This window comes from Mytilus galloprovincialis, chromosome 2 (assembly GCF_965363235.1).
Source record: "Mytilus galloprovincialis chromosome 2, xbMytGall1.hap1.1, whole genome shotgun sequence".
In the NCBI taxonomy this organism is placed as follows: domain Eukaryota; kingdom Metazoa; phylum Mollusca; class Bivalvia; order Mytilida; family Mytilidae; genus Mytilus; species Mytilus galloprovincialis.
In genome coordinates, this window is record NC_134839.1 from 88,584,518 (window position 1) to 88,612,385 (window position 27,868).

General features: G+C 32.2%; 3 protein-coding genes across 7 annotated transcripts in view; 2 read left to right on the forward strand and 1 right to left on the reverse strand.

The window, feature by feature from the left end:
* Nucleotides 1-10,772, reverse strand: part of LOC143064764 (integrin alpha-4-like) — a 46,050-nt gene extending 35,278 nt beyond the window's left edge. For 2 of the 5 annotated variants that reach the window (XM_076237844.1, XM_076237841.1), the window contains exon 1: nucleotides 10,430-10,770. In XM_076237844.1, coding sequence (XP_076093959.1) covers nucleotides 10,430-10,620 — 191 coding nt within the window. In that variant the 5' untranslated portion in view covers nucleotides 10,621-10,770. Of the gene's footprint in view, nucleotides 1-10,429 lie in introns of all 5 variants that reach the window. The other 3 variants (XM_076237845.1, XM_076237842.1, XM_076237843.1) reach the window with 3 other exon arrangements.
* On the forward strand, nucleotides 4,546-5,697 carry LOC143064765 (mitochondrial GTPase 1-like). Its single transcript, XM_076237846.1, has one exon. It carries the CDS (start codon nucleotides 4,664-4,666, stop codon nucleotides 5,609-5,611), a length of 948 nt encoding a protein of 315 aa, XP_076093961.1. The 5' UTR covers nucleotides 4,546-4,663; the 3' UTR covers nucleotides 5,612-5,697.
* Nucleotides 10,773-14,799: 4,027 nt separating the features above from the next.
* Nucleotides 14,800-27,868, forward strand: part of LOC143064767 (ATP-dependent RNA helicase DHX8-like) — a 35,399-nt gene continuing 22,330 nt past the window's right edge. Inside the window, exons 1-4 of the mRNA XM_076237849.1 lie at nucleotides 14,800-15,063; nucleotides 24,180-24,265; nucleotides 24,673-24,840; nucleotides 27,698-27,810. Of these exons, the coding sequence (XP_076093964.1) occupies nucleotides 14,970-15,063; nucleotides 24,180-24,265; nucleotides 24,673-24,840; nucleotides 27,698-27,810 (461 nt within the window). The 5' untranslated portion in view covers nucleotides 14,800-14,969. The remainder of the gene's footprint in view (nucleotides 15,064-24,179; nucleotides 24,266-24,672; nucleotides 24,841-27,697; nucleotides 27,811-27,868) is intronic.

Below are 27,868 nucleotides of genomic sequence, written 5' to 3' on the forward strand. Positions count from 1 at the left end.
AGTTATGCCCCTTTACAAATAGAAATATTGCTGAATTTCCGTTTCTGTTCTCTAACTTTAGTTTGTCTTTACCAGATGTTATTAAAATTATACACAATGCTTAAAACCACCAAATGCAGATCAACTTTGAATTTTGGTGGTGTAACTTTCACTGTTCTATGCAATGCCTCTTTATAGAGGGAAAAAGTTGCTGAATTTTTTGTTTTGTATTTCTTTCTTTAGTTTGCCTCAACCAAATGTTACGAAACTTTTACACAATTCTTATCACCATAAAAGTTAGTACACAATTGGTAAGTGTCTTCAGTGATGTCCGTTTATGACTTTTATGATATGGAAGCGGGAGCATCATCTGTGTCCAATGGACGCATTCCGCATTTATTTCAAATCTTTTAGATAAGTTAGATTATTATATATTAGAATAAAAAGAAAGGTTCTGTAGTTCTTCTTCAATTTCAATTTTAGCACAGTTAAATCGACATAGTGACAAATAAGTGTTTGCATAAAGGTTTCGATACATGTCGATTTACATGGGAGGTAAATAGTAACAGCCATTATGTGTACATAATCTGACTCTGTGCAATAGTATACTAGTCCACAAAAGAAACGATGCAAGGCAATGTATTTTCCATAGATAATGAAATTGGAAACACTGTACCAAGATTAAAACTGTCCCATTTGTCTAATCTTTACAGAGTGTTATTATCTTATCAAAACCACTGATTTAAGACAAAAAAAATATTTTATTTTTTTATTTTTGTTATATCAAAAATAGTATTTTTATAAATAAACCAGATGCTCCGCAGGGCGCAGCTTTATACGACCGCAGAGGTATTGCACAATACTTAACATAATAATTTTGGACCCCGATTTGGACCAACTTGAAAACTGGGCCCATAATCAAAAATCTATGACCATGTTTAGATTCAGCATATCAAAGAACCCCAAGAATTCTTTTTTTGTTAAAATCAAGCTAAGTTTAATTTTGGACCCTTTTGATCTTAATGTAGACCAATTTGAAAACAGGACCAAAAATTAAGAATCTGAATATACGGTTAGATTTGGCATATCAAAGAACCACAATAATTCATTTTTTGATGAAATCAAACAAAGTTTAATTTTTGGACCCTTTTGGCCCCTAGTTCGTTGGGACCAAAACTCCCAAAATCAATCCAAACCTTTCTTTTGTGGTTATAAACCTTGTGTTAAAATTTCATAGATTTCTAATAACTTATGCTTAAGTTATTATGCAAAAAACAAGAAAAATGCTTATTTGGGACCTGTTTTTGGCCCCTAATTCCTAACCTGTTGGGACTAAAACTCCCAAAATCAATCCCAACCTTCCTGTTGTGGTCATAGAGACCTTATGTTAAAATTTTATAGATTTCTTTTTACTTATACTAAAGTTATTGTGCGAAAACCAAGAAAAATGCTTATTTGGGCCCTTTTTTGCCCCTAATTCCTTAACTGTTGGGACCAAAACACCAAGAATCAATGTCAACCTTTCTTTTATGGTCATAAACCATGTGTTTAAATTTCATAGATTTCAATTTACTTTTACTAAAGTTAGAGTGCGAAAACCAAATGTCTTCGGACGACGACGACGCCAACGTGATACCAATATGCGACCAAAAAATTTTCAATTAATAAAAATCGAAATTAGAACTTAATTTTTTTCGTTTAAACATGGTCTGCTTAAAATTTTGATTGCCATCCGTCCTTGTGTCCATCTGGCTGTCCTTGCAGCGCTCGCACATGTACAAATTATGTCAGATTTTTAAGAAACTAATACTTTAGGTTATTATAAGCAATATCTCGAACAAGTTAGATATTGGTGGTCAATCGACTTTAATAAAAACATTTATAACCCTTGAAAATAATAAATTTATGGAAAATAGCCCCTTTAACGCTCCCACAGGTACAATTCTTGCCAGATTTTTAATAAAACTTATACACTAGATTAATATCAACAATATCTCGGATGAGTTCTATAATCATGGACAATTGACTTTTTTAAAAGAGTTATGACCCTTAAAAATATTAAAATTTATGGAAAGTTGCCTTGTTAGCGCTCTCGATGGTACAAATTTTTTATTTTTTATTTTCAGTTTATTTCTGATAGAACGGACGTAGTTTTTTTAGGTCACCGTTTCAAAGGAACTGTGAATTTTGCCATCACTTTGCTTCCGTTGTCGTCTGTCCGGTGTAAAATATTTGAAACATTTCCACTGAAACTACTTAACCAATTCCAGTAAAACTTATAAACTGAATGATCCTTAGGATATCTAGAATTAAGTTTGTGTTCTATTTTCTATTTTGTAATAAAACATGGCCGCCATGGGTAAAATAAGAACATAGGGGTAAAATGCAGTGTGTAGCTCATATCTCAAACACTAAAGCCTTTTAAGAGCAAATTTTCAGATGAATCTAACAACCCATTGTTGGGTTGCTGCCACTTAATTGTTAATTGTACGGAAATTTTGCAGTTTTGGTTATTATCTTGAATATTATTAATGACAAAGATAAACTGTTAACAGCACAACTTTCAGCAAAGTAGGATCTACAAATAAGTTTATATGACCAGAATTGTCAATTGAATCCGTATGGAGTTATAGCCCTTTAAAGAAATTTTTCACAATTTGTTCATCTAGTTTGCTTCCTTTAAAAAAAAATCTTCTTTTGATATTGAATATGCTTAATCAATTTCAGCCCAACTTGGGAGTTATAATCTTGTATAAATTTAGTTTTTTATTTCCTTGTACTTCAAGAAACTTAGCCACTATGGCTAAAATGGAACATAGGGGTAAAATTCATTTTTTGCTTTTGAAGAAAAAACGACAGATACAAAGAACATTTAAATGGAATTGTTACGCCACTCATTGATATATATTGAAGGGACAAATAATCATTGATTCAAGATTTAACCAAAAATTACAGGTGATCGATTCAGGTTCTTTAGAGTCAATTTTAAAGACCATGAAATAGAATCTAAAGATTTTAAATTTCTGTTTGGGTTGTTCTCTCTTTGACACATTCCCCATTTCTAAAAAAAAAATCTAATATATAAAAATGGTGTAGGGGGTTCTATTATTGCCCTCACCCTTTGAAGAAATTTCATGTTTTAATGCTCAAAATGTTCACAATTGAATTCCATCTTTTAAATTTATTAATAATTTTTTGAATTTTGAAAAAAAAGGGGGGGCACCATGCCCAGAAAGAAAAAATGTCCTTCTCTACAAAAATATCTCTATCAATCATATTTTCTCATTTATAATTACCAAATTTGTGTCAGGAATGCACGCATAAATGGAATGTTTTAGCTTTTTAAGTTCAAAATGTTTCAGTATTCATCTGTTTGGTAATCTGAATTTTGGTGAAAATTGACAATTTTTGACTAAAATTATTTTTTTAAAGAAAAAAAAACACACGACTTTCTTTTTATTTTATGAATATATAGAATGTGGTCTTTCAAAATTTGTCAATGACATGTCATGGTATTGTTGGTCTTGGGAGATAAACAGATTTAAAATTTTAAAGTTTTTGAAATTTTTCATTTTCGAATTTTAACACATTTTTAAATGGTTGCTATGGAAACAAACCATTTAGTAAATTCAAAATTTTAACGTTTTTGTATAGTTTGGGGTTGTGTTTGTCAATACTGTAAATATACATATTGTTTGTATTGATTAACTTTATTTCTATGGTTCTTTAAAATCCATTATATTTCAATTTTCAAAGGCTACTTATGGACGTATTTAGGCAAAATTTTGTAAGGATGGTTTCCATGGCAACCAAAGTTGAAAAGAAAAAATTAATACAGAAAACTTATTTTCATACCATACCTTCATCATAAACAAAATATAAAGACATTTGAAGAGGGGTCATGAATCGCCCATCAACAGGAACCTGCATGATTCTTACAAAGACCGGTACTTAATATTGCTCTTCAAACAGGGCCAATACGGAAAAAAACAGGGCCAATACAGAAAAAAGCGGGAAAAAAGCCGTATTAGCCCTAGGGCTAATACAGGACGTTCATTTCCGGTTTTCAATTTTCTTACGCCATTACTTAACTTTGGAAGTATCGTTATGCATAAAAACATTTGTATAATATTTTTTAAATTAAAGTCATAAAATAAACAGGTGAAATGATGTGCAATGTTTTGTAACGTCTTAAAGTTTTGAAACGGAAAAAACAGGGCCAATACAGAAAAAAGCGGAAAAAAAGCTGTATTGGCCCATGGGCTAATACGGGACGTTCACTTCCGGTTTTTAATTCTCTTATAATCATTTAATAAAAGTGTTATGAACTGGCTGTTTCTGTATTGGCACTGGTATAGATTCAAGGTTTGCTGTATTGGCCTCGAGACCCGTAGAAATAAGTTGTTTATTATCCATGAGTAATTTTATATGCGAAGAAAAAAATCACCTGTTATCAGAGACACATATATTATATGTCTCTGCTGATATGGCAATCTTCAATAGTTAAACAAAATCTCATATACACCCTCAGTATTACAGATCATTATCTCCCTTTTATCCGGGACATTGTAATGGATGCGCCCATTGAGAGAACAATCTTGCCAAGACATTATAACATAAATATTGTTTTTCTTCGTAGTTGATCAGTGACAGTCCATTTTTTATATTTAATTTACCAGATGTAATGGCACAGACGTTTAGGAAGGCATTTTCTCTTCCGAATTATGATGTAATAAGATGGTTTCCTGGTCATATGGCAAAGTCAATGGGACAAATGCAATCACAATTGAAGAATACAGATTGTGTGATTGAAATACACGATGCAAGAATTCCATTCTCAGGAAGAAATCCTAGATTTAGTGACATGATAGCGCTTAGGCCTCATATACTGTTGTTGAACAAATTTGATCTATGTAACAAGGGACTGAAAGGAAAAGTTACAGACAAGCTTCACAGCATGGGTGTTGAAAATGTTCTTTTTATAAATTGTTTAGAATTCAGGACAAAGGAAATACAAAAAGAGTTAATGCCTATGATATTTAATGCAATTAATTCAAGACCTAGATACAATAAAAGTGTTGACTATAATGTCATGGTTATTGGTGTTCCAAACACTGGAAAATCAACCTTTATAAATGCCTTCAGAAGAATGCATACTAATAGAAAAAGAAATGTTGCTCAAACTGGAGCAATAGCAGGAATAACCAGAAGTGTTAATAATAGAATTAAAGTACATTTTGATCCAGACATGTTCCTTGTAGACACTCCTGGCATATTGACACCTTATATTCCTAAAATTGATTCTGGAATGAGACTGAGTTTATGTGGTTGTTTACCTGACCATCTTGTAGGGGAACATTATATAGCAGATTATATGTTATATTGGTTGAATAAACAAAAGAAATTTAGTTATATTGAGAAGTTTGAATTGGAAGAACCAACAGATAATGTCATGTCATTTTTGTCACACATTGCCAAACAGCAAAATATGGTAAAGAGGATTAAAGATATTAATAATCCTCAATTCCAACATGCTTTAAAACCTAATTTTGAACAAGCTGCTCAGTATGCATTGAAAATCTTTAGAAAAGGTCAACTTGGAAACTTCACAATTGATTCTGATTTGTTATGATAAATTGATCAATAATACATGTATGTTCACCAGTACATGTAATTTTAAATCATTTACATTCATGTTATTAAATTTTTTAAAACATTTACCTGTGTAGATTATTTCTTATTTTGAATTAAAATACCAACAAGCATGGGCCTAGAAACATGGAAAAAAAATAATGCATATACAGGAAATAGCTTCCACTTCCCTTTAATAGCCCACTGCAGGTTCATTTATAAAATCGAAATTTGGTTTGTAAATACATGTAGTAAAACGATTGGTTAACTTACAAATGAAAACTCATATTTTTTTTTTCTCAAGTACGAATGTATGAATGTCATGATAATATGTGTACAACAACAACATATACCTGACAAGAGCCACACCTCTTTAAAACAGTTGATATAAGATATGTATATTGATATCATATAATGTAATTACAACCATTATACTTAGAAAATAATTGGTAATAAGTTCTCATCCATGCAGATAATAAGCTCATACTATGAATTGGTATTATATATGTAGTATATACATGGATTTTATACATTGATTTTGTCTGATATGTGAATATATACATGTACATTGTCTTGATGTGACAAATGAGTCGCATACAAATGCCTACATGTACCAGTTTCACGGTGGAAATGATTTATATTTGTCTTGCTATAAGTCCAGTGGGAAATATTTCATACAAATCCAGCAAGAGAATAACGTTACAAGGCACCTATCATGCCTATGGATCACTCAGTCTTATTGCAAAGGGTTTCTAAGCATGTAAACATGTTGAAATCTTGTGTTCTTTGCCCTGTACATGGTTTCAAATTTAAAATCCTAAATTTTGGCCAGGTGTGGCTATTTATTTATACGTTTAGCACAGCTAAACTAACCCCTTCTTTAGCAGGGTTTTACTGGCAGATGGGTTTCTTTTTACAGTAGCTGGAAGCCAGCCTTATACTCTCAAATGGGACAAGTTCTTTACCATTAATAAGATATTATGTGAGACTGCATTTTAGAGATATCAATCACTTTTGGATATTTGCAGGTCAGATAAATGCATCATGTGTATATTACTTTAATTTATTGTGACTGCTTGAATTAATTTGTACTAATGAAATTTACAAGTGTGCAGATATTTCACAGCTTATAAAAAATAAAGATCTGGTAAGATTGCCATTGAGATAACTATATGAAAGTCAAACAAAGACATGCATATAGACAATAATGTACAGGTCTCATGTTGACAAAATGAAAACAATTGAAAAAAGAACCCATGGCCTGATTTATACTATAAGATGTTCGTGTATAAGAATAAGCAATAATGGTAAAAAAAAACAGCCTACAACATTCACTGGATTACAGGCTCCTTGTTCTTTAATATGTGGTAAGCTTAATACAAACAAGATGATGTTAGATGAGAGTCAGACAACTCTCCATCCATGTAGCAATGTATAAAAAGTTAACAATTATAGGTCAAAGAACAACCTCCAACACAGATCCTTGTCTCTCACCGAACAGCAAGCTATAAAGGGCCCCAAAATGACTGTAAAACAATTCAAACAGGAAAACACCAGTCTAATCTATATAAAAAACGAAAAGTACCTATAAACCACACAAACAAACGTCAACCACTGAACAAATGGCTACTAAGATAAGATAAGATAAAGATATTGACTGTTAAACACGTTTGTGATCATTAATTCATGCCATGTGTCATTTAACTTTATTTGCATGCATGACTATTAAAATTAATTGGCATTAAAATAAGAGTAGAATTATGGAAAAACGCTTGTTTTTACAAGTTTCGTAATCTTGGTTTTTTTTTTTTCGAAACCCAGTCAGATTCCAGAACATGTGTACCTTATTAAAAACAAAAATCTTGTTATTCCACATATAGCGGTTAATTTGATAAATAATAATTTAAAATCCTACTTTAAACTTTCGTATACTGATTTACAACTTGAAAAGCAGGGAAAATATTCGTAATATATTCAGATTTATATGAAACCTTCGATATTGCCATTTGATAAGGGACTTTCCGTTCATGGAGTTTGGGTATTTTTATACGCCCGTTTACGGGACGTATTCTGATATACCGTCAACATGTCGGACATTAATTCAAAAAGGCTTTAACCATGCATGAAACTTTGGCGAATTGTTTATATCTATTGACGCGAATTCCCTTTCGTTTATTATTATTTTGGATATACCGTTTCCGAGTTTTGGAGTTTTATTCATTAAAACAGGGGTGATTTTCCAGTTTTCGGACAATAACTCAAAAACGATTTCACCAATTTGCATCAAATTTTGTGAATTGTTTATATCTATTGAAGTGAGCTCCCTTTCGTGTTTTATAAATTTCAGATTTATCGTTTCCAAATTTGGAGGTTTTATTCATTAAAAAGGGGGAATTTTCCAGTTTTTAGACAATAACTCCAAAATAAATTCACCAATTGTGCAAGAAACTTTGGTGAATTGTTTATTTCTATCTTCATGAGCTCCCTGTTGATTTTTATAAATAAACTATACATTTCTGATTTATGGGGTTTTATTCATACAAAAAGAGTGATTTTCCAGTTTTAAGACAATAACTCCAAAATGCTTTTAGCATTTTTTATGAAACTTTGGTAAATTGTTTATATCTATTTTCGTAAGCTAGAAATCAAGTATTGTGTCAATATGACTGTTAAAAGTCCAATAACTCTGGAATGACAAACCAGAAAAAATTCGAAATGGATTCAACATTCACCAATTCCAACAACAGTATAAAGTTTGAAGTAATTTGATTCGAGCATACTATAGCTAGCACATAGAATTTTAAACATGGAAGTTTTTTTTATCTGACGGCCACTACAAATAACCCTGGAATGTCGTCCGATTTTTTAGTCGAAAAATGTTATATTCAATAATCCAGTATATCAATCCAATAAAACTCAAGTTATAATACAACATGTGAAGAATGTATTAGGTCAGACATACTGGAGTTAGTGACCGCCAAATGAAAAACTGTCTTTAGAGGTGGTTTCCTATTGATTGTAAATTAAGATTTTGATTTCCTTTCATCGTATTTATTAACGTTTGCTCAAGCATTGTAATTAATATTGACATCTGCATACTATATATACTAGGCGGAGTTAAACGATTAACCTGTATACATTCTTGTATCCTGGAAGTTAAAAACACCGAATAGGACATGAAAACATTACCAGACAATGTTAGTAAGGTTTAACTCGGGCCAGTTTATATTGTTTGCAAACAAATTTTCAAAACCTTTCATCAATGAGTTTGGAAATGGTTAAAGCAAGTTTGTGTTATCACACGAAATGTTGACGGACAGACGGACATATATCATATACAATAACATGTCACGTATTCAAAAGACGGCCGTATACAATTCAATTAAAAAAGGCACGCACAGCACTAATTAGAAAATTATTCAGGAAAAGGCACGTAAAGCACGCATACTTCGAACTATACAAAGAATAATGAAATTTGTTTATTTGTCAGGACGGTGAAACATAAATTATGACTTGTGTTTATGTACCAAATGAAATAGCTCCACTTTAAAAATTCATATTCAAGACGCATTTAGCCTATCTGTAAATAAGTGGAACCGATATAATAGACAACAAAGAAACTCAAATTACCTAATGTGCTACCCCTATAAATGACTTTACTTGACCTTTAAAGGAAAACATAACATCTTTCTCACTGAAGACGAATATATTCCTAAACTGATTTATTGATAAGTTACAAGCCTATGCAAGCATTGATTATTTTCAAGGCTATATCCACCTTTTTTTATACCCAAGTTAATAAATGTAGTTTTTTATGGAAACTTTGTTGCATTTTCTATACATTTGTGCCATTTCATGTAAAAGAAAACTCAGCAGCAAATTCAAAGGGGGATATGGTTACTCATTTGTGGAAATATCATTCTCCATTTAGTGAGGGCAAGGATTTGTATAGTAACTTACTATACAAATCCTTGGTGAGGGCCTCCAACCTGTTTAACCACCACCGTCCTACTTTTGATAATTTCCTACACGTAATACCAAAGTTACAGAAACCTTTAAAGGGCCTCGTAATAATCAGTCTCAGATCTTGACATTAAAGCTATATGAAAGGAGCGTGTATAATACGTCTATATGACACAATGGCCTCGATTTTTTGTACCAAGATTTACAAATAACACGAATTATATGTAATTAAATATGATTACCGTTGCTCTAATTTGCGTGAATCATCTAAAAGTTTACATATCTGTTTAACAATATACAAGTCAAAATATCACACGCTATTACTATAAACTGTTTAAAATTTACGCATGTCAAAAACTAATTTTATTTTGATGCATATTTCAGCCGTTATTGTACTCAAAATATCACACGCTATTACTATAAACTGTTTAAAATTTACGCATGTCAAAAACTAATTTTATTTTGATGCATATTTCAGCCGTTATTGTACAATATTAGAAATCGAATGGCCAAAAATGGCATGCCTCAAGGTGAATCTGGGAACACGGTATATCTATCAATATAGATGTTCCTGTGTGAATTCAATTTAAAAAAAAATGTGACATAAAATTCAGAACCACCCAGAATTAATCTATTGCGAGCTGCATGTCTCGGAATAACTACGTCGATTTATATAACTGGTTAACTTATTATTCAGTCTGATAAAATGCATGAACAGTGTAACAATGAATGAATTTGTGACACCCTTTACCTTACAACGAATTTAACAGTCGCCACAGAATGTGGTTGGTACCTGAGTCCTCGTATGACATAGAAGCAGTCCATAACTCTATCAGTCCCAATTTTTTGTACTTACATGATTCCGTTTATGTTTTCCAGGATTCCAACAGAATACCCAAAATAACTTCCGGTGGGTCCTTTAAAAAGCTTCACATTCTTTTTATCTAAATTATATGCATGTGTTATACTGTCAAGATAATGTAAACAAATGTAAGTTTTAAAAATAAACACCATTAAATCCATTGCAGTTGAATCTGCATTTATCATGTCGGAGCAGTTGCTCTATTATCTATACTTAATTTGTCCATAGTCGTACTGGTAATAATTTCCATTTGTTATTAAACCACAAAAGGTCAGAGGATAGGTTTTCAATCTCTCTATACACGTGTTATAATTGTGTGGTTTAAAAAACTATTTTTACTGACAACTTTATCTTTAAAATAATGGGTCTTCTATAGTATAGATTATGTTTTATCATTATTAAAGTATTTGATAAGAAAGCACGAAATGTATTTGTTGAACTCTCCAAATTCCCTTTAAATGTGTGGCCTATCGTTTGAAATAAGTATATACACTTGAGATTGACTTTACACGGTCAATTGTTTTCTTTGCCTCACACTATAGTCATGATAAAATTATGAAATAAGATAAACAAATAACACAATCTGGAATAAGTTGGTCAGTATTGTTATCTATATTAGACGAAACCAAGCGAAACAAAACATTGTCGTATATAGTACCATATACCCGTAGTACGAAAAAAATACAAGCTGCTTTAATTAGCATTCAACAACCCACAAAAAAAGGAAAAATTATGCAAAAAGGCTAGTAGTTACTGTATTGTTCCACATGAAATCCATTACAGCCGATTTTATTGAGTGTGAAGGCAAAGGTAACGTCTTTTGTTAGTTTTTTTTGTTAGCTAAACCGTGAAGTCATTATTAAGACAGGTATACTACCCTCCTTTCGAAGTAGCCTAGCCCAACAGACAGATAGATTGGTTATATGTCGAACTAGTCTACTCTCAAAGGAGGGTAGAATACCTAACCTAATAATGCCTTTACCTACACACTCAATGAAATCAGTTGTAATTACCATGAGTAAAATCTCATATTTTACAAATGACGAAAGATGGACAGACTGAGAAACAATTCTGTGACCGGCAGATTTATGTTTACATCGATTCTTTAGATTTAATTGTTAAATTTCGAATTGAAAGATCACCAATCAATAGCAAGCTCTACACAAATGAAATTCCTGTCAGAAGCCAGCATCTTATTTTAGGTTTTTTTTTTTTTTTGGGGGGGGGGGGAGGAGGGGAGTGGTCACCATATTTTGCTTTGAGCGTTCCTGTCGCAGGTAAATTCAGAAAGGCGCAGAGGACTCATAAACTTGAATTATAACGTATTTTTTTGTCATTTTTACAGCATTGGATAGATACCTTTCCATGTGGACTATTACTCACTGATGGTATATATACATTCAACTCAGCTGTCAGTACATCGGTAGTGATATGATTTATAGCATGCCTTTCTTAATTTGTCTGTTTATCTGTCTATAATATTAAACGAGAAGACCTCATGTTGTGTGTCACTTCTCTTCCATCCACAATAAATCAATCATCATGCCTCTGTGTCCTATAGGTAACATGCATAGTCGCACTTGTCATCCATTCTTACGATTATTCAGGTTGAGTTATTTTGGGAGAAAAACGACAAAAAAGGAGTCCAGATATGATTCCGTCATCAGATTGACTTTTAGTCATAGATAAGACTTCCGGTTTGAAACATGCACAAATACAACCAATCGTATGATAGATAACAAAAATGAAAAATAAATAAGCCAATCAGAGCGTTCTCCATATCATGGTGTTTAGATCGCAAGGCCCACAACTATTATACCTCCTTATAGAGGACAATTGTTTTTCGCGTTTATCTACATGTAAACTACGATTATACTACTTTAATATATAGTCTAAGAGACTGTCTGTTTTCTTTGAGATGTTAACTATTTAAGGGGTCATACCAGTTGCATATATATTAAAGTGAGTAAAACATGTGACACAAGTACAACCAATCGTATGATAGATAACAAAAATGAAAAATAAATAAGCCATTCAGAGCGTTCTCCATATCATGGTGTTTAGATCACAAGAATCATAACTATTATACCTCCTTAGAGGACAATTATTTTTCGCGTTTATCTACATGTAAACTACGATTATACTACTTTTATAGAGACTCTCTGTATTCTGTCAGGGACTTTCTATGTTAGTATATAAAGTCCCTGATTCTGTCTACTGTTTTCTTTGAAATGTTTACTATTTAAGGGGTCATACCACTTGCATAAATAAGTAAAAAAACTTCATCTAAAACTACCTCGACCAAAAACTTTAACCTGAAGCGGGACCGAACGAACGAACGAACGCACGGATGCACAGACTAGAAAACATAATGCCCATAAATGGGGCATACAAATTTATTGTTGAAAGGGAAAATAGTGATTTGGCAAAAATGAAAGTAAGGTAGAGATAAGAGAAAGGCAGGACCTTTTTGGGGGCGTTGGGATCGGGTGTTTTTAAGCTCCTGATTTTTGGATTGATCCTTACGTGATCCGGGAATATATTTTTCGATTTCGGGATTTCGGGTTATGAAGTTTCTTTCAATTCTGCATCTCGGGATTTCATGGTTTTAAGCCCAGGATTCCGGGATCATGGCCCCTCCGACCACCCCTCAAATTAGTCTCAGTCGGTCTTAATCATTTATACAAGATTCATATCCTACCATTGGCATGTTAATAAGGCTCTCAAAAGAAAAAAACACTGATGGATTGTCCTAGAAGCATATTTTATTAGACTTATAATGGTCTATATAAAAGCAGTTACATTTATTTCATGTTTGAAACGGTGCATTTGACTTTTACCAAAGTATTGTAGCAAAGGAGAAAAATAATTGTGGTCTAATGCCAGAAACACGAAATAATTGAATTTAACAGAAAGGAAACAAATATCGGACTTTGGAAAAAGGGAGAGAGCTTTTCATACCTTTTATTAAATTCTCCATACATAATATCTTTGACTTAAAATCATCCTACAATCGTTCACAAGCTGTATATGCCCGCGATTTCGCGGTTGTGTTCTAGTCAATTTTGAAATTTAAATGAAACTAAGGTTTCAACTTCCTCGGGATAAGTAATCCATAGATGGATCTGGGTATCTTTTATGTCCTTTTCGGTCATATAGCTCTTAAACTGTATCGGTTTCGCACATCCTTGGTTTTAAAATATTTGGTCGTTTAACGTTAACGCTCAGGATAAAATTCGAATATCACGGCCCAGGCCATGTGTAAATTTCCAACAATCTATGGCTTCCATGAATTATTTCTTAATTGTTACTGACTGAAGGTAAACACAGAAAGGCGCTTCGGCCGCATGAAATTTACAACGTTTTGTTATTAGTTCGATACCTCTACTGGTGGATTATCATTCCCCGTAGGTATAATCAGCTCGGAAATTTAGTCTTATTTTACACACAAATAACCTCCCTTTACCAGGACAAAATTTCATAATGTTTATCTATGAAATATTGTCTATATACAGACAAAATTTCACAATGAAGATATGTTCATCTCTGGACATCATTTCATAGATTTTGCTGGGACTATTGTACTAACAAGTATAATAGTCCCAGGATGAGGACAATATTTCATGATAGTGACATAGTCATTGAAATATTGTTTTGGTGTACAATATTATATCTTTCAAAAACAATTGATTCATGAAACTGATTCCGTGACATGCAGACATCTAAATGAATTGTGTATTCTTGCAGAGGCGGATCCAGCCATTTTAAACTTTTTTTGAAGGAGGGTTCCTAACCCAGGACAAAAAGGGGGGTCCAACTACATGTCCACAGATTCAAATGCATTTATCGTCCAAAAAAGGGGGTTCAAACCCCAGACCCCCTCCCCTAGATCCGAACCAGAATTGTATTATATTCCGAACATTGTAAGTGTTTTTAACCAGGAGATTTGCTCTTCTCTGAACAATATTTCATGATACATAGTCATGATATTTTGTCTTTGTGGAATTATTTTTATTGACAATGAGTTGTCATTTTTTCAAAAGGGGGTGAGTTGGCAGACCTGAAAATTATTCATCTAGATTTTAACTTTTTCAATAAGTCGGGAGAGTTGACAGGAGAAAAAATAACGGGATTTAACCTATTTTACAAGTGGGGCTATTTTTTAAAAAGTGAGGCGAGTTGGTAAACCAGTTTGGGATGATTTTTTAAAAGAGGGGCGAGTTGGTGAAAAAGTGGGGCGATTTGGTGTTGGGCAATTTGCAAGTGTGGCGATTTGTCCTGCTTCCGTTAGTTCGAGACTTCCCTCAAGACCCTCAAATTAGTATACCTTCCCTTGTACTAACTCTTTTGCAAAAAATCCTTTTTCGTCTACTACGATCAAAAACGAACTTCCTTTGTAAACAAAAAATATCATGTGGAAAAAATCATCATTTTTAAATGTTTGTTACTCTAATCTTACATAAATTTGGCATAACTGAACAAACGATCATCAGTTTTTCATATCTGAAAGGTTGTTTTTTATTGAACAGTTAAAATGAATGAACTTCAGAAATTAGAATACTTATCTTTGGTGTCAAAAGTGTGCACTGAGCTTGACAATCACTTGGGTCTAAATGACAAGGATCTTGGTAAGTGTGTATTATAAATTGTTTTCCTTTAAACCTAATATGAGGCAGGCATAACCTGTGAATGGGGACAAAGTCTCTATGAATTATTTTTTTTTGTAACTTAAATATTTGTTAAAAAAAAGAAACAGAAATATCGTAACGTTTCTGATTTTGGTTCTTTTGTTAGGGATTTTAGTTGTGACGTTATTTTTAAAAGTTATGAAGTCATATGCAATGTAACGTAACGGTACCCAAATTGCACCGAGTACCCAAATTGCACCTATTTAGCAAAACTAGCAGCGAAAATCTTACAAGATTTCATAGAGACTAAACAATTTGTATTTTTATGATTTGATACTAAGCACATCTTTCAACATAGGTAAAACTATTTAGATCTGCACAAAACGTTCACAGTATTTATCAACAGATGAAGTATTTACTGAAAAAGCAAAATGTACTGAAATGTCGCCATGCGACGTCATCAAAACCTCATCTTTTTAAACTGAGCAAATACAATATGTTACAAGTATCCATTATAAAAATAATGAAGAGTAAGCATGGACTAATATCCAATTGTTCAAAATATTTGAAGAAATTAAACAAAAGCTCTGTTATTAGACTTTTGACGATGTGAATTTAAGCATGGATGCAATTTGGGTACTCCTCATTTCAGAATCATTGATGGTTTGGAGGTCAGTTTAGACCAATTTTTCTATGATTCCATATGAAATAAAAATCAAATTGGTGTACCTTTATAATAAAGAAGGATATGGCTACAAAATAAACAAAGAATGGACATTTTTGTCTTTATCATAAAAAAACGTAGATGAAAAAACTGTCAAAATAGGTGCAATTTGGGTACCGTCACGTTAGACAAACAAACGCTATCATCAGGTAACGTCTTTTCATATCAAGGAATTATTAAAAATGAAATTGGTATTGCGTTCCTTCCTATTTTATACTAGACTGATAAATATATATTTTACTCAAATTTTCATGTAAAAGAGACCCGAAAAAAGGAAGTACATTGTAGATTTGAACGAGTTTGAGTTCATTAGTCATGTCAGTACAATGAAAATTTTGAGAAAATTTTCCTGATTTTTTTTTTTTTTTTTTTATTGAATTTTCTACTGTTATTGCGTCCCCATAATATATAAGAAAGAGTTGGGTACTACCTGATATGCTCCCAAATGTCATCAGGTGTAGATCCAAGATAATTTTGTTTAGCAAGACAATGTTTGGAGTGGGACTTGTAAACAGTCTTAGTCCAGCGGCTACAAGCATATTTCAGACGAATTGTGCACATCCTGCTACAAGCATGAAATTTGAAATAGACCTTCCACAACTATTACTCTTTTATTTCAGATAGGGAGGCATTTGAAAAAAATGTCTCACTTCTGGTAAAATCCAAAATGGCGGACTTCATACTTAAATCAGCCCAATATCAAAGGCTAGTATTTGAAAAGGTGTTATTATCATGCTACAACCATAATATGTGTTACAAATCTTTGTTTTGTACTACTTTTGGATATATTATATTGTTTAGATGTCTGCAAAAATCCTACTTCCGGTAAATTCCAACATGGCGGACATTGTACTAAAATAAGCTTAATTTTTAGGGAGGGTAATTGAAATGTGTTTAAACGTATTGCTACTATCATTACATTGTGCAGGAACCTTTCATTGGTGCTTCTAATGGATATAATGTATAAAAAAACTGTCTTTAAAACCCTTACTTCCGGTAATATTCAAAATGGCGGACATAACAATATCAATTCATTATTTAAATATTCAACTTTTTTCAAAGTGTAAAGAAAATGTTGTTTTTTGTGCTGGTCATTGATATTTTGGCTTTAAGTTATTCTCAAAACCCCTAATTCCATTCTGTTGTAAATGTTTAAATACAAAGTTGACATTTCCGGTAAAAAATATGGCGTAAATTTCAAAGATGAGTACTCAATCCATTTCTTCGATGTAGAGTTTTCGATAGATTGATTAAAAAAAAATCAGTATTATACTAAAACATTTTTAAAATTACTACTATTTCGCCAAAATACATGTTTATTCACAGTCCCTACCACAAATGCACACAAAGCAGTGCACTGGAGACCCGATTTTCCACATAACAACGACCGAGACATCCTTTCTTACATCCACAGTGTACAAGCTTTTGACAAAATGATGAGGCCTCAGAGAGATTTTTTTAAAAGGGATCCTCTTTGTCCATTCACCATCCATTAGCGCCTGGACTTGGTAGCATAAGAGCCAATCCAATGCTCGTCCTCTAAACACCTTCCCTAGTATATTGCACGTTTTACATGCTGGAAAAGAGTAGACCAAGTTGAGGAAATAGCCTCAATTAGCCTTCCCTTTTGTGCAAATAGCTATTTTTGTGCTTCGTTAACCATGTTAGCCCCATCTGATAAGTTTGTGCGATCTTACAGTAAAACCCCGGTAATTTCGGTTGATCAATCATCATTATTTATGTTAAAGCAAAGATAGAACTGTATCACAACTGGTGAAGGCATTGATCACAATAAGTGTGTGTGATCACTCATTGCCTAGTGCATTTGAAAGTTCATTGATAGATATTAATTCAAAGTTTTTTGCCCTCCCAAACACAAACCATAGTTCGTCTACCCCTATATCACGGAGAAGCAAAACAGTAATGATAGCATCATCAGTAACGACTGTTCGAATCATGACTCGCTTAAGTTCGTGTTTCACTGCATCAGATACATGCACCATGATTCTAGTGTCTGCCTCTTAATGTGAACATGGTGCTAAATTTGAAATACATCACGTGGTGGATAACACTGATTGTGATCCATGCCTTTACCAGTTGTGATACAGTTCTATCTTTGCTTAAAAAGAAAAAAAAGACTGCGTGTGAGACATTGATGGCATTTGAAGATGTGACTTTAACATAAAAAATGATGATTGATCAACCTTAATCACCGGGGTTTTACTATAAGGTCGCACCACAAATTTAACAGATTGGGTTAACATGGTCAACGAAGCAAGAAAATAACTATTTGCGCAAAAGGGAAGGCTAATTGAGGCTATTCCCTCAACTTGATCTACAATGTAGTCTTTTCCAGCATGTAAAACGTGCAATATACTAAGGCAGGTATTTAGGGGGACGAGCTTGGAATTGGCTCGTATGCTACCCAGTCCAGGCGCTAATGGATGGTGAAGGGACAAAGAGGATCCCTTTTAAAGAAACTCTATCTGAGGCCTCATCATTTTGTCAGAAGCTTGTACATGTGGATGTAAGAAAGGATAATGTGAAAAATCGTGTCTCCCGTAGACTGCCTTGTGTGCATGAGGTGGTGATTGTGAATGAACATGTCTTTTTGGCCGAATTGTAGTAGCAGTTTTAAAAATGTTTTAGTACTTAAGTAATTTTATTTTGTTTTAATCAATCTATCCAAAACTCTACATCGAAGATATGGATTGAGGACTCATCTTTGAACTTTACGCAGATTGGGTTTTTTTTACCGGAAGTGATAACTGTGTATTTAAACATTTACAACAGAATAGAATAAGTGGTTTTGAGGATAACTTAAAGCCAGCACATTAAACAACATTGTCTTTCCATTTTGAAAAAAGTTGAATATATAAAAAAAAAGAAATTGATATTTCTATGTCCGCCATTTTAGATATTACCGGAAGTAAGAGTTTTAAAGAAATATGTCTTATACATTGTATCCATGAGAAGCACCAAAGAAATGGTTCCTGCACAATGTAATGATAGTAGCAATATGTTTAAACATATTTCAACTACCCTCCCTAAAAAATAAGCTTATTTTAGTACAATGTCCGCCATATTAGATTTTACCGGAAGTAGGATTTTTCAAGACATCTAATCTATATTATACATGTATATCCAAAAGTAGTAAAAAACAAAGGTTTGTACCAAAAATTATGATAGTAGCATGATTATAACACCTTTTCACATACTAGCCTTCGATAGTGGGCTGATTTAAGTATGAAGTCCGCCATTTTGGATTTTACCGGAAGTGAGACATTTTTTTCAAATGCCTCCCTATCTGAAATAAAAGAGTAATAGATGAGGAAGGTCTATGCCAAATTTCATGCTTGTAGCAGGATGTGCACAATTGTTCACAAAGCCGCCTTACTATCTATACACTACACAAATTAGTAGCTTCAGAAGGGAAATGTCGGTTACTTATTTATGTTAAACATTGACGCTACATACATTTGACATACATGTACTTTAAACACTGTTTTCAATACCCTTGTTACCTTACTATTAAGTATATCCTTTGTTAGTTTTTTGTAATTGCTCATCATTTTTGTCATTTTAGTGATTTACGAAACAATTTTGAAAATGACAAAAGTATTTTAAATCAATTTCGTCACTTAAATTAGTAAGTGTATAAATATTTTCGCATGAAATTATTATACAAAATTTTTGAAAAATGTAGTTCTACCTGTCTTCAAGTTTCTGACAAGTTTCTGACCCTCAGCTTATTAATGTTTACAACATGTGTTAAAAATTGTGATGACATTCATGTACATGTAATCCGCCCATTGCCGTGACGCCAGTCAGTGGGTCACTAATACACTAATTTTTTATTAGCCTCATAATTGACCATCATAATTATTTTTCCAAGTAAAATCAGTCAGTCCCAGCATTTCAATTTCAATAGTTCTTAAACAACATAAATTTGAAGTAGCTGAAGATTTATCAGAGTTTTGTCATTAACAAAATTGTTTTAACTTCTCTAAAACAATATCAGATTTACATACAAAGATAAACAATAACAAACAACATTAAGAAAATATTTTCCTGGAATGTGATAAAGAGTAAAATGTCAATCCTGGCATACATTGCATAACATTTCCTTACATTGGTAGAAATTTGGAAACACACAATTTTTTACAATAATCTTGAAATTATATAATTGATGTACATGTATATATGTTACAGTGAATTTGTATAATCAGTGATTATGTAGAATCCCTGAAATTTTCAGGGATTATGTAGAATCACTGGCTAGTTTAGGGATTATATATAATCACTAAAATTTTCAGGGATTATGTAGAATCACTAGAAAAAATGTTAGGGATTATACATAATAACTGAAATGAAGAAATAGCTTTATTTATAAAGAAAATGAATAAAAGCCAAATAATTTATTCTATAAAATCATATTACAGTGACTTGACTGTTAGTGTTGCTCTCCACCAATTGCAACTCATTCAAAATTTTGACCAAATTGCAATTTGTTTTATAAAATCAAATTGTTCAACTGGTCAGAAATTTGAACCAACTGCTGTAGAAAACCACAGCCAAGTCATGAAAGTGCAAGGTGATAAAATTAAACATACTTACAATCCTTTAAGACTTTAACTCCACTTTAATGATGTTGTGACAAAATTAGTTTATCAGTTTGTATAGTTATATTATATTCATTTCCATGCTGAAGGGGAACTGTTTATTTTGAATTGCTATTAAATTGTCCAAACTAAGCTTTCATATAGTTTTTCTTTCTATAAGTATTCTATATTTATAAGAATCAGACATTATGTGAATTAAAACATTTCATATTCAGTAAAATATGTGTAAAATTGCAATATATGTTTGTAGGAAGTTTCCATGGGGGAGATAATAAGTTTTCTTTCAAAAAGTCTTCTTTCAAAAGAATAATATTTTAGGTTATCTCCCCTGAAAATTTATCAATAGCATATTGTTATTTCACACATATTTTACTGAATATATGATGTTTTATTTAAAATGATATCTGATTCTTATAAATATAGATTACTTTTAGAAAGAAAAACTATATGAAAGCTTAGTTTGGACAATTTTATAGCAATTCAAAATAAACAGTTCCTCTTCAGTATGGAAATGACTATAATATAACTATACAAACTGATAAACTCATATTGTCACAACATCATTAAAGTGGAGTTAAAGTCTTATAGGATTGTAAGTATATTTTATTTCATCACCTTGCACTTTCACATTTGGCCATTCCAGTTAATTTCTGACAGGTGGGGATGGATGGGGAGATTTTTTTTTATACATATCAGAAAAAAACATCAAGAAAAACTACCTATCAGATATAAAAAATTAAGACCTATCAGATGAAGAGTTCCTGATCATGTTGGGTGGATGCATATGGGCTTTCATGGAAAAAAATGACCTATCAGATTTTTTTACTGCAAGGATTGTACCCATCAGAATTTTAAAAACAATACCAGATAATGCATGATACGAAACTGTCTACATTTCAAAGCACCTATCAGATCTGACATAGGCATTTTTGTTACCCCTAAGATGTAATCATTTTTAATTATTTACTGCTGCCAAGACCCTCAGAAGTTTTTTGCGTATAAGTGTACCTGTCAGATGAAAAAACCCAAAATTTCACCCCTAAGATGTAAAAATTTTACACCCCTCAGAAAGAACCATCCATCCCCCTTTAGCAGATATTAACTGGAATGGCCCATTTTGACTGAACAATTTGTTCAATATTCTGACCAGTTGAACAATTTGGTTTAATAAAACAAATTGCAATTTGGTCAAAATTTTGAATGAGTTGCAATTGGTGGAGAGCAACACTAACAGTCAAGTCTCTGTAAAACATCAATATAAACATTAATTGTAACATGTTAAGAAAAATATATCAAAATGATAACCCCATTTAAAAAAAATGTTAGGCACAATATATTAAAATGTTAAACGCAATATATTAAAATAATATGCGTCACATCTGTTTCTATCACAATATCCACATTAAAAAAGAAAACCTTTTCCTTCAAATATCGAATCAAATTTTTCGACAATCCTATGAAAAATAAAGTGTTCAGTAAAACCATCTCAAGGTATCCCGAAAAGAAGGGAATGAGCAATCTTGAACCTGTTCAAGCAAAATACCATGTAAATTGGCCAGGCAATATTCTTTTTCAGACTTTTTGTGAACAATTTCCAATGATTATGTTTTTTGGGTTTCCCTTTTCTTTTTCCCCTGTGGAATTGCTATGAGAATATTACACCAAATACCAGCTTCCTCTAAATTTTGTTCTATTTATCAATCCTTAGTTCTGCCTGTTTATCATCATGACATTTAGATGCGTAAGTTCTCTAAGTTGAATTTTCTTGTTCATTTGACAAAAAAATATAATAAAAAAACAAAATAAACCATCACAGAACAGATGTTCCATAATCTTCTGTACCACAAATAACAAGCTCTGTGGATTTACAAATAGCAACAAACAATACATGTAAAGTTATCGCTATAAAGGGAATGTTGATTATTATTAATTTTGAAGTCTTTAACTTTATCTCGAAACCCTATGTTGGTTATATATTTAGATTATCCTCTGTGTTTAAAAGCAAAATTATTTCATCTGGCAAGGAATATGAAAGAAAAAGATGATAATTTGTCTATATTATTTATTTTTTAACAAACAAAGGATCCTTACATTATTGATAATCCCTGAAATCATATTAGGGAATATGTAGAATATTTATTAAAATGTTCAGTGATTATGTAAAATCACTGGTCATATTCAGGGATTATATATAATTACTAATGATTTCAGTGATTCTACATATTCCCTGGAAAATCAGGGATTCTACATAATCCCTGATTATACAAATTCACTGTAACATATATACTTCATGTGTCTAATGGTGATTACATATATTTTCCATTCAAGCTCAAATAAGATCACTTGAATAATCTGGTTTAGTTATCATGGTTATTGAATTAATAGGCAATCAACAATATTTTTATGCCCCACCTACGATAGTAGAGGGGCATTATGTTTTCTGGTCTGTGCGTCCGTTCGTTCGTTCGTCCGTCCGTCTGTTCGTTCGTTCGTTCGTTCGTCCGTTCGTTCGTCCGTCTGTCCCGCTTCAGGTTAAAGTTTTTGGTCAAGGTAGTTTTTGATGAAGTTGAAGTCCAATCAACTTGAAACTTAGTATACATGTGCCCTATGATATGATCTTTCTAATTTAAATGCCAAATTAGAGTTTTGACCCCAATTTTACGGTTCACTGAACATAGAAAATGATAGTGCAAATTTCAGGTTAAAGTTTTTGGCTTCAGGTTAAAGTTTTTGGTCAAGGTAGTTTTTGATGAAGTTGAAGTCCAATCAACTTGAAACTTAGTATACATGTGCCCTATGATATGATCTTTCTAATTTAAATGCCAAATTAGAGTTTTGACCCCAATTTTACGGTTCACTGAACATAGAAAATGATAGTGCAAATTTCAGGTTAAAGTTTTTGGTCAAGGTAGTTTTTGATGAAGTTGAAGTCCAATCAACTTGAAACTTAGTATACATGTACCCTATGATATGATCTTTCTAATTTAAATGCCAAATTAGAGTTTTGACCCCAATTTTACGGTTCACTGAACATAGAAAATGATAGTGCAAATTTCAGGTTAAAGTTTTTGGCTTCAGGTTAAAGTTTTTGGTCAAGGTAGTTTTTGATGAAGTTGAAGTCCAATCAACTTGAAACTTAGTATACATGTGCCCTATGATATGATCTTTCTAATTTAAATGCCAAATTAGAGTTTTGACCCCAATTTTACGGTTCACTGAACATAGAAAATGATAGTGCAAATTTCAGGTTAAAGTTTTTGGCTTCAGGTTAAAGTTTTTGGTCAAGGTAGTTTTTGATGAAGTTGAAGTCCAATCAACTTGAAACTTAGTATACATGTGCCCTATGATATGATCTTTCTAATTTAAATGCCAAATTAGAGTTTTGACCCCAATTTTACGGTTCACTGAACATAGAAAATGATAGTGCAAATTTCAGGTTAAAGTTTTTGGCTTCAGGTTAAAGTTTTTGGTCAAGGTAGTTTTTGATGAAGTTGAAGTCCAATCAACTTGAAACTTAGTATACATGTGCCCTATGATATGATCTTTCTAATTTTAATGCCAAATTAGATTTTTACCCTATTTCACGGTCCATGGAACATGGAAAATGATTGAGTGGGGCATCCGTGTACTTTGGACACATTCTTGTTTTTTAATAAGATAGACAACATGATAAAACAATTTATTAATGAAGTCTGTACATGTGTAGTCTGAATAATTCATTGATGATATACCTTTAATGTTGACTGATTTTTTTTTTGTATTTAATGTAGCTGAGTTTGTGATTTCATTGGCTGAGAAAAATGACACATTTGAAAAATATAAGAAAGTGTTGGATGAAAATGGTGCAGAATTTTCAGTGAGTAAATTTCAGTATTGATTTATATTTAGGCCTGGTCATTTTTATTTGCAAATTTAAAAAAAGAACTTATGTATGGTTTTTACTTACATTTATGTCAATCTCTTATTTGGACCAAGATTTTAAAAATTCAATTAAGAGAGTTGGGTATTTTAGCTTTGCAAATTTTTTGTTTCAACTCACCTTTAAGATTGAAATATAATGTTTCCTAATGTCCAGGGGATAATATTTTATTGATATTCAAGATGGCTTTTTTAATAGCTATGTTCCAGATTTAAACAAGATTTGAAATATTCCTGTACAGTTAATCAGCCTTTTTAAATTTACTGTTTAAAATCCTTTTAAAATATAATATAATAGAATCATTTAATAAATATTGAATGTCAAGTTACATTTTTTCTATTTAGGATTCTTTGGTGGCCAACTTGTTACGACTTATAAATAGAATGAAGCCCAAACCACCAGATGCAGAAAAGAAAAGCAGTGACACAACAGAGGGTATTCCTCAAACCGATAAAGATCTTCAGAAGAAATTGTTTCCAGGTTTAGCCATTCCCAACAATCCCAATGTCTTAGTAAGTTACTGTAACAAATGATTTCCTAGGAAGGGCTTCTAGTTATTACCGTATATTAAAATTGTGCTGTTGCCTTTAAATGGTCTAATTGTACAGCAAGTTTACAGTGGTGGATCCAGAAATTTTCATAAGAGGGGGCTGCTCTTGTCATGCTTCAGTGATTCCCTATATAATCAACCAAATCTTTCCCTCAAAGGGGGAGGCTGGGCTCTCTGAATAACCCTATATATCTGCCTCTAGTTTGTTATAAACTGATACTGGTTTTCTTGGGGGATCAGATTTAGACTGTAAAGTTAGTTAGTCAAATTTCAAAGTATGTAACAGGAAACAGTTTCTTTTTCACAATGGTTTTCAATATTTTAATGGTTCATATATGGAGACTTGAGTATCTAACTGTACAGTCCTCTTGCGATATATTTGTCTGTTTGCAGACTTAAATCAATGAATTGTTTGGGTGGTCACCTTCCTTAACAAATAGTAGAGTCTGGTGTAATGCAGGAAAAAATCTGCATTGTAGCAGTTTTCAAACCAAATATCAACTTTGATAGTACATTGCAATTAATGTTTAAATAGAGGTAGAAAAAACACAACATAATGCAGGCTTTCCACTGTCAGTTTAAATGGATTTTGATTTAAATATGATATACATGTATAATGTTGACTTGTTCACTTACAAAATTGCAAATTGACCTCGACCAAATTTTTATATTTTTATGCCCCATTTATGGGCATTATGTTTTCTGGTCTGTGCGTCCGTTCGTCCGTCTGTTCGTTCGTCCGTTCGTCCGTCTGTCCCGCTTCAGGTTAAAGTTTTTGGTCCAGGTAGTTTTTGATGAAGTTGGAGTCTAATCAACTTGAAACTTAGTATATATGTTCTGTATGATATGATCTTTCTAATTTTAATTCCAAATTAGAGATTTAACCCCAATTTTACGGTCCACTGATAGAAAATGATAGTGCAAATTTCAGGTTAAAGTTTTTGGCTTCAGGTTAAAGTTTTTGGTCAAGGTAGTTTTTGATGAAGTTGAAGTCCAATCAACTTGAAACTTAGTATACATGTGCCCTATGATATGATCTTTCTAATTTAAATGCCAAATTAGAGTTTTGACCCCAATTTTACGGTTCACTGAACATAGAAAATGATAGTGCAAATTTCAGGTTAAAGTTTTTGGCTTCAGGTTAAAGTTTTTGGTCAAGGTAGTTTTTGATGAAGTTGAAGTCCAATCAACTTGAAACTTAGTATACATGTGCCCTATGATATGATCTTTCTAATTTAAATGCCAAATTAGAGTTTTGACCCCAATTTTACGGTTCACTGAACATAGAAAATGATAGTGCAAATTTCAGGTTAAAGTTTTTGGCTTCAGGTTAAAGTTTTTGGTCAAGGTAGTTTTTGATGAAGTTGAAGTCCAATCAACTTGAAACTTAGTATACATGTGCCCTATGATATGATCTTTCTAATTTAAATGCCAAATTAGAGTTTTGACCCCAATTTTACGGTTCACTGAACATAGAAAATGATAGAGCAAATTTCAGGTTAAAGTTTTTGGTCAAGGTAGTTTTTGATGAAGTTGAAGTCCAATCAACTTGAAACTTAGTATACATGTGCCCTATGATATGATCTTTCTAATTTAAATGCCAAATTAGAGTTTTGACCCCAATTTTACGGTTCACTGAACATAGAAAATGATAGTGCAAATTTCAGGTTAAAGTTTTTGGCTTCAGGTTAAAGTTTTTGGTCAAGGTAGTTTTTGATGAAGTTGAAGTCCAATCAACTTGAAACTTAGTATACATGTGCCCTATGATATGATCTTTCTAATTTAAATGCCAAATTAGAGTTTTGACCCCAATTTTACGGTTCACTGGACATAGAAAATGATAGTGCAAATTTCAGGTTAAAGTTTTTGGTCAAGGTAGTTTTTGATAAAGTAGAAGTCCAATCAACTTGAAACTTAGTATACATGTTCCCTTTGATAAGATCATTCTAATTTTAATGCCAAATTAGAGAATTTATTCCAATTTCACAGTCCTTTAAACATAGAAAATGATAGTGTGAGTGGGGCATCCGTGTACTGTGGACACATTCTTGTTTGAAATAGTTTATTCTCAACTTAATGTAATTTTCAAAAGCCAATAATTGACATAAAGAAGGAAACTTACTAAAGAGTGTATCAGTATAATAATACACATCCAAACAAAGAGTGTATCAGTATAATAGTACACCTCCAAACAAAGAGTGTATCAGTATAATAGTACACCTCCAAACAAAGAGTGTATCAGTATAATAATACACATCCAAACTAAGAGTGTATCAGTATAATAATACACCTCCAAACAAAGAGTGTATCAGTATAATAATACACATCTAAACTAAGAGTGTATCAGTATAATAGAACACATCCAAACAAAGAGTGTATCAGTATAATAGTACACCTCCAAACAAAGAGTGTATCAGTATGATAATACACCTTAAAACAAAGAGTGTATCAGTATAATAATACACCTCCAAACAAAGAGTGTATCAGTATAATAATACACCTCCAAACAAAGAGTGTATCAGTATGATAATACACCTTAAAACAAAGAGTGTATCAGTATGATAATACACCTTAAAACAAAGAGTGTATCAGTATGATAATACACCTCCAAACAAAGAGTGTATCAGTATAATAATACACCTCCAAACAAAGAGTGTTTCAGTATGATAATACACCTTAAAACAAAGAGTGTATCAGTATAATAATACACCTCCAAACAAAGAGTGTTTCAGTATAATAATACACCTCCAAACATAATACAACAGAGGGAAAGTATAGGATATTTTTTTGATTCCTAAAACTGATTTTTGCCATTTCAGAATATGTTGAATGATGAAGAAATAAAAGTAGAGGTGAATGAAGATAAAACTGTTGCAGATAATATGTTGGGAGAACTTGAAGCTTTGATGAATAAACCTATTCCTGATAAAAGGTAAAAAACTAAATTATTTGTTTGGAAAACTTGAAGCTTTGATGAATAAAAGTATTCC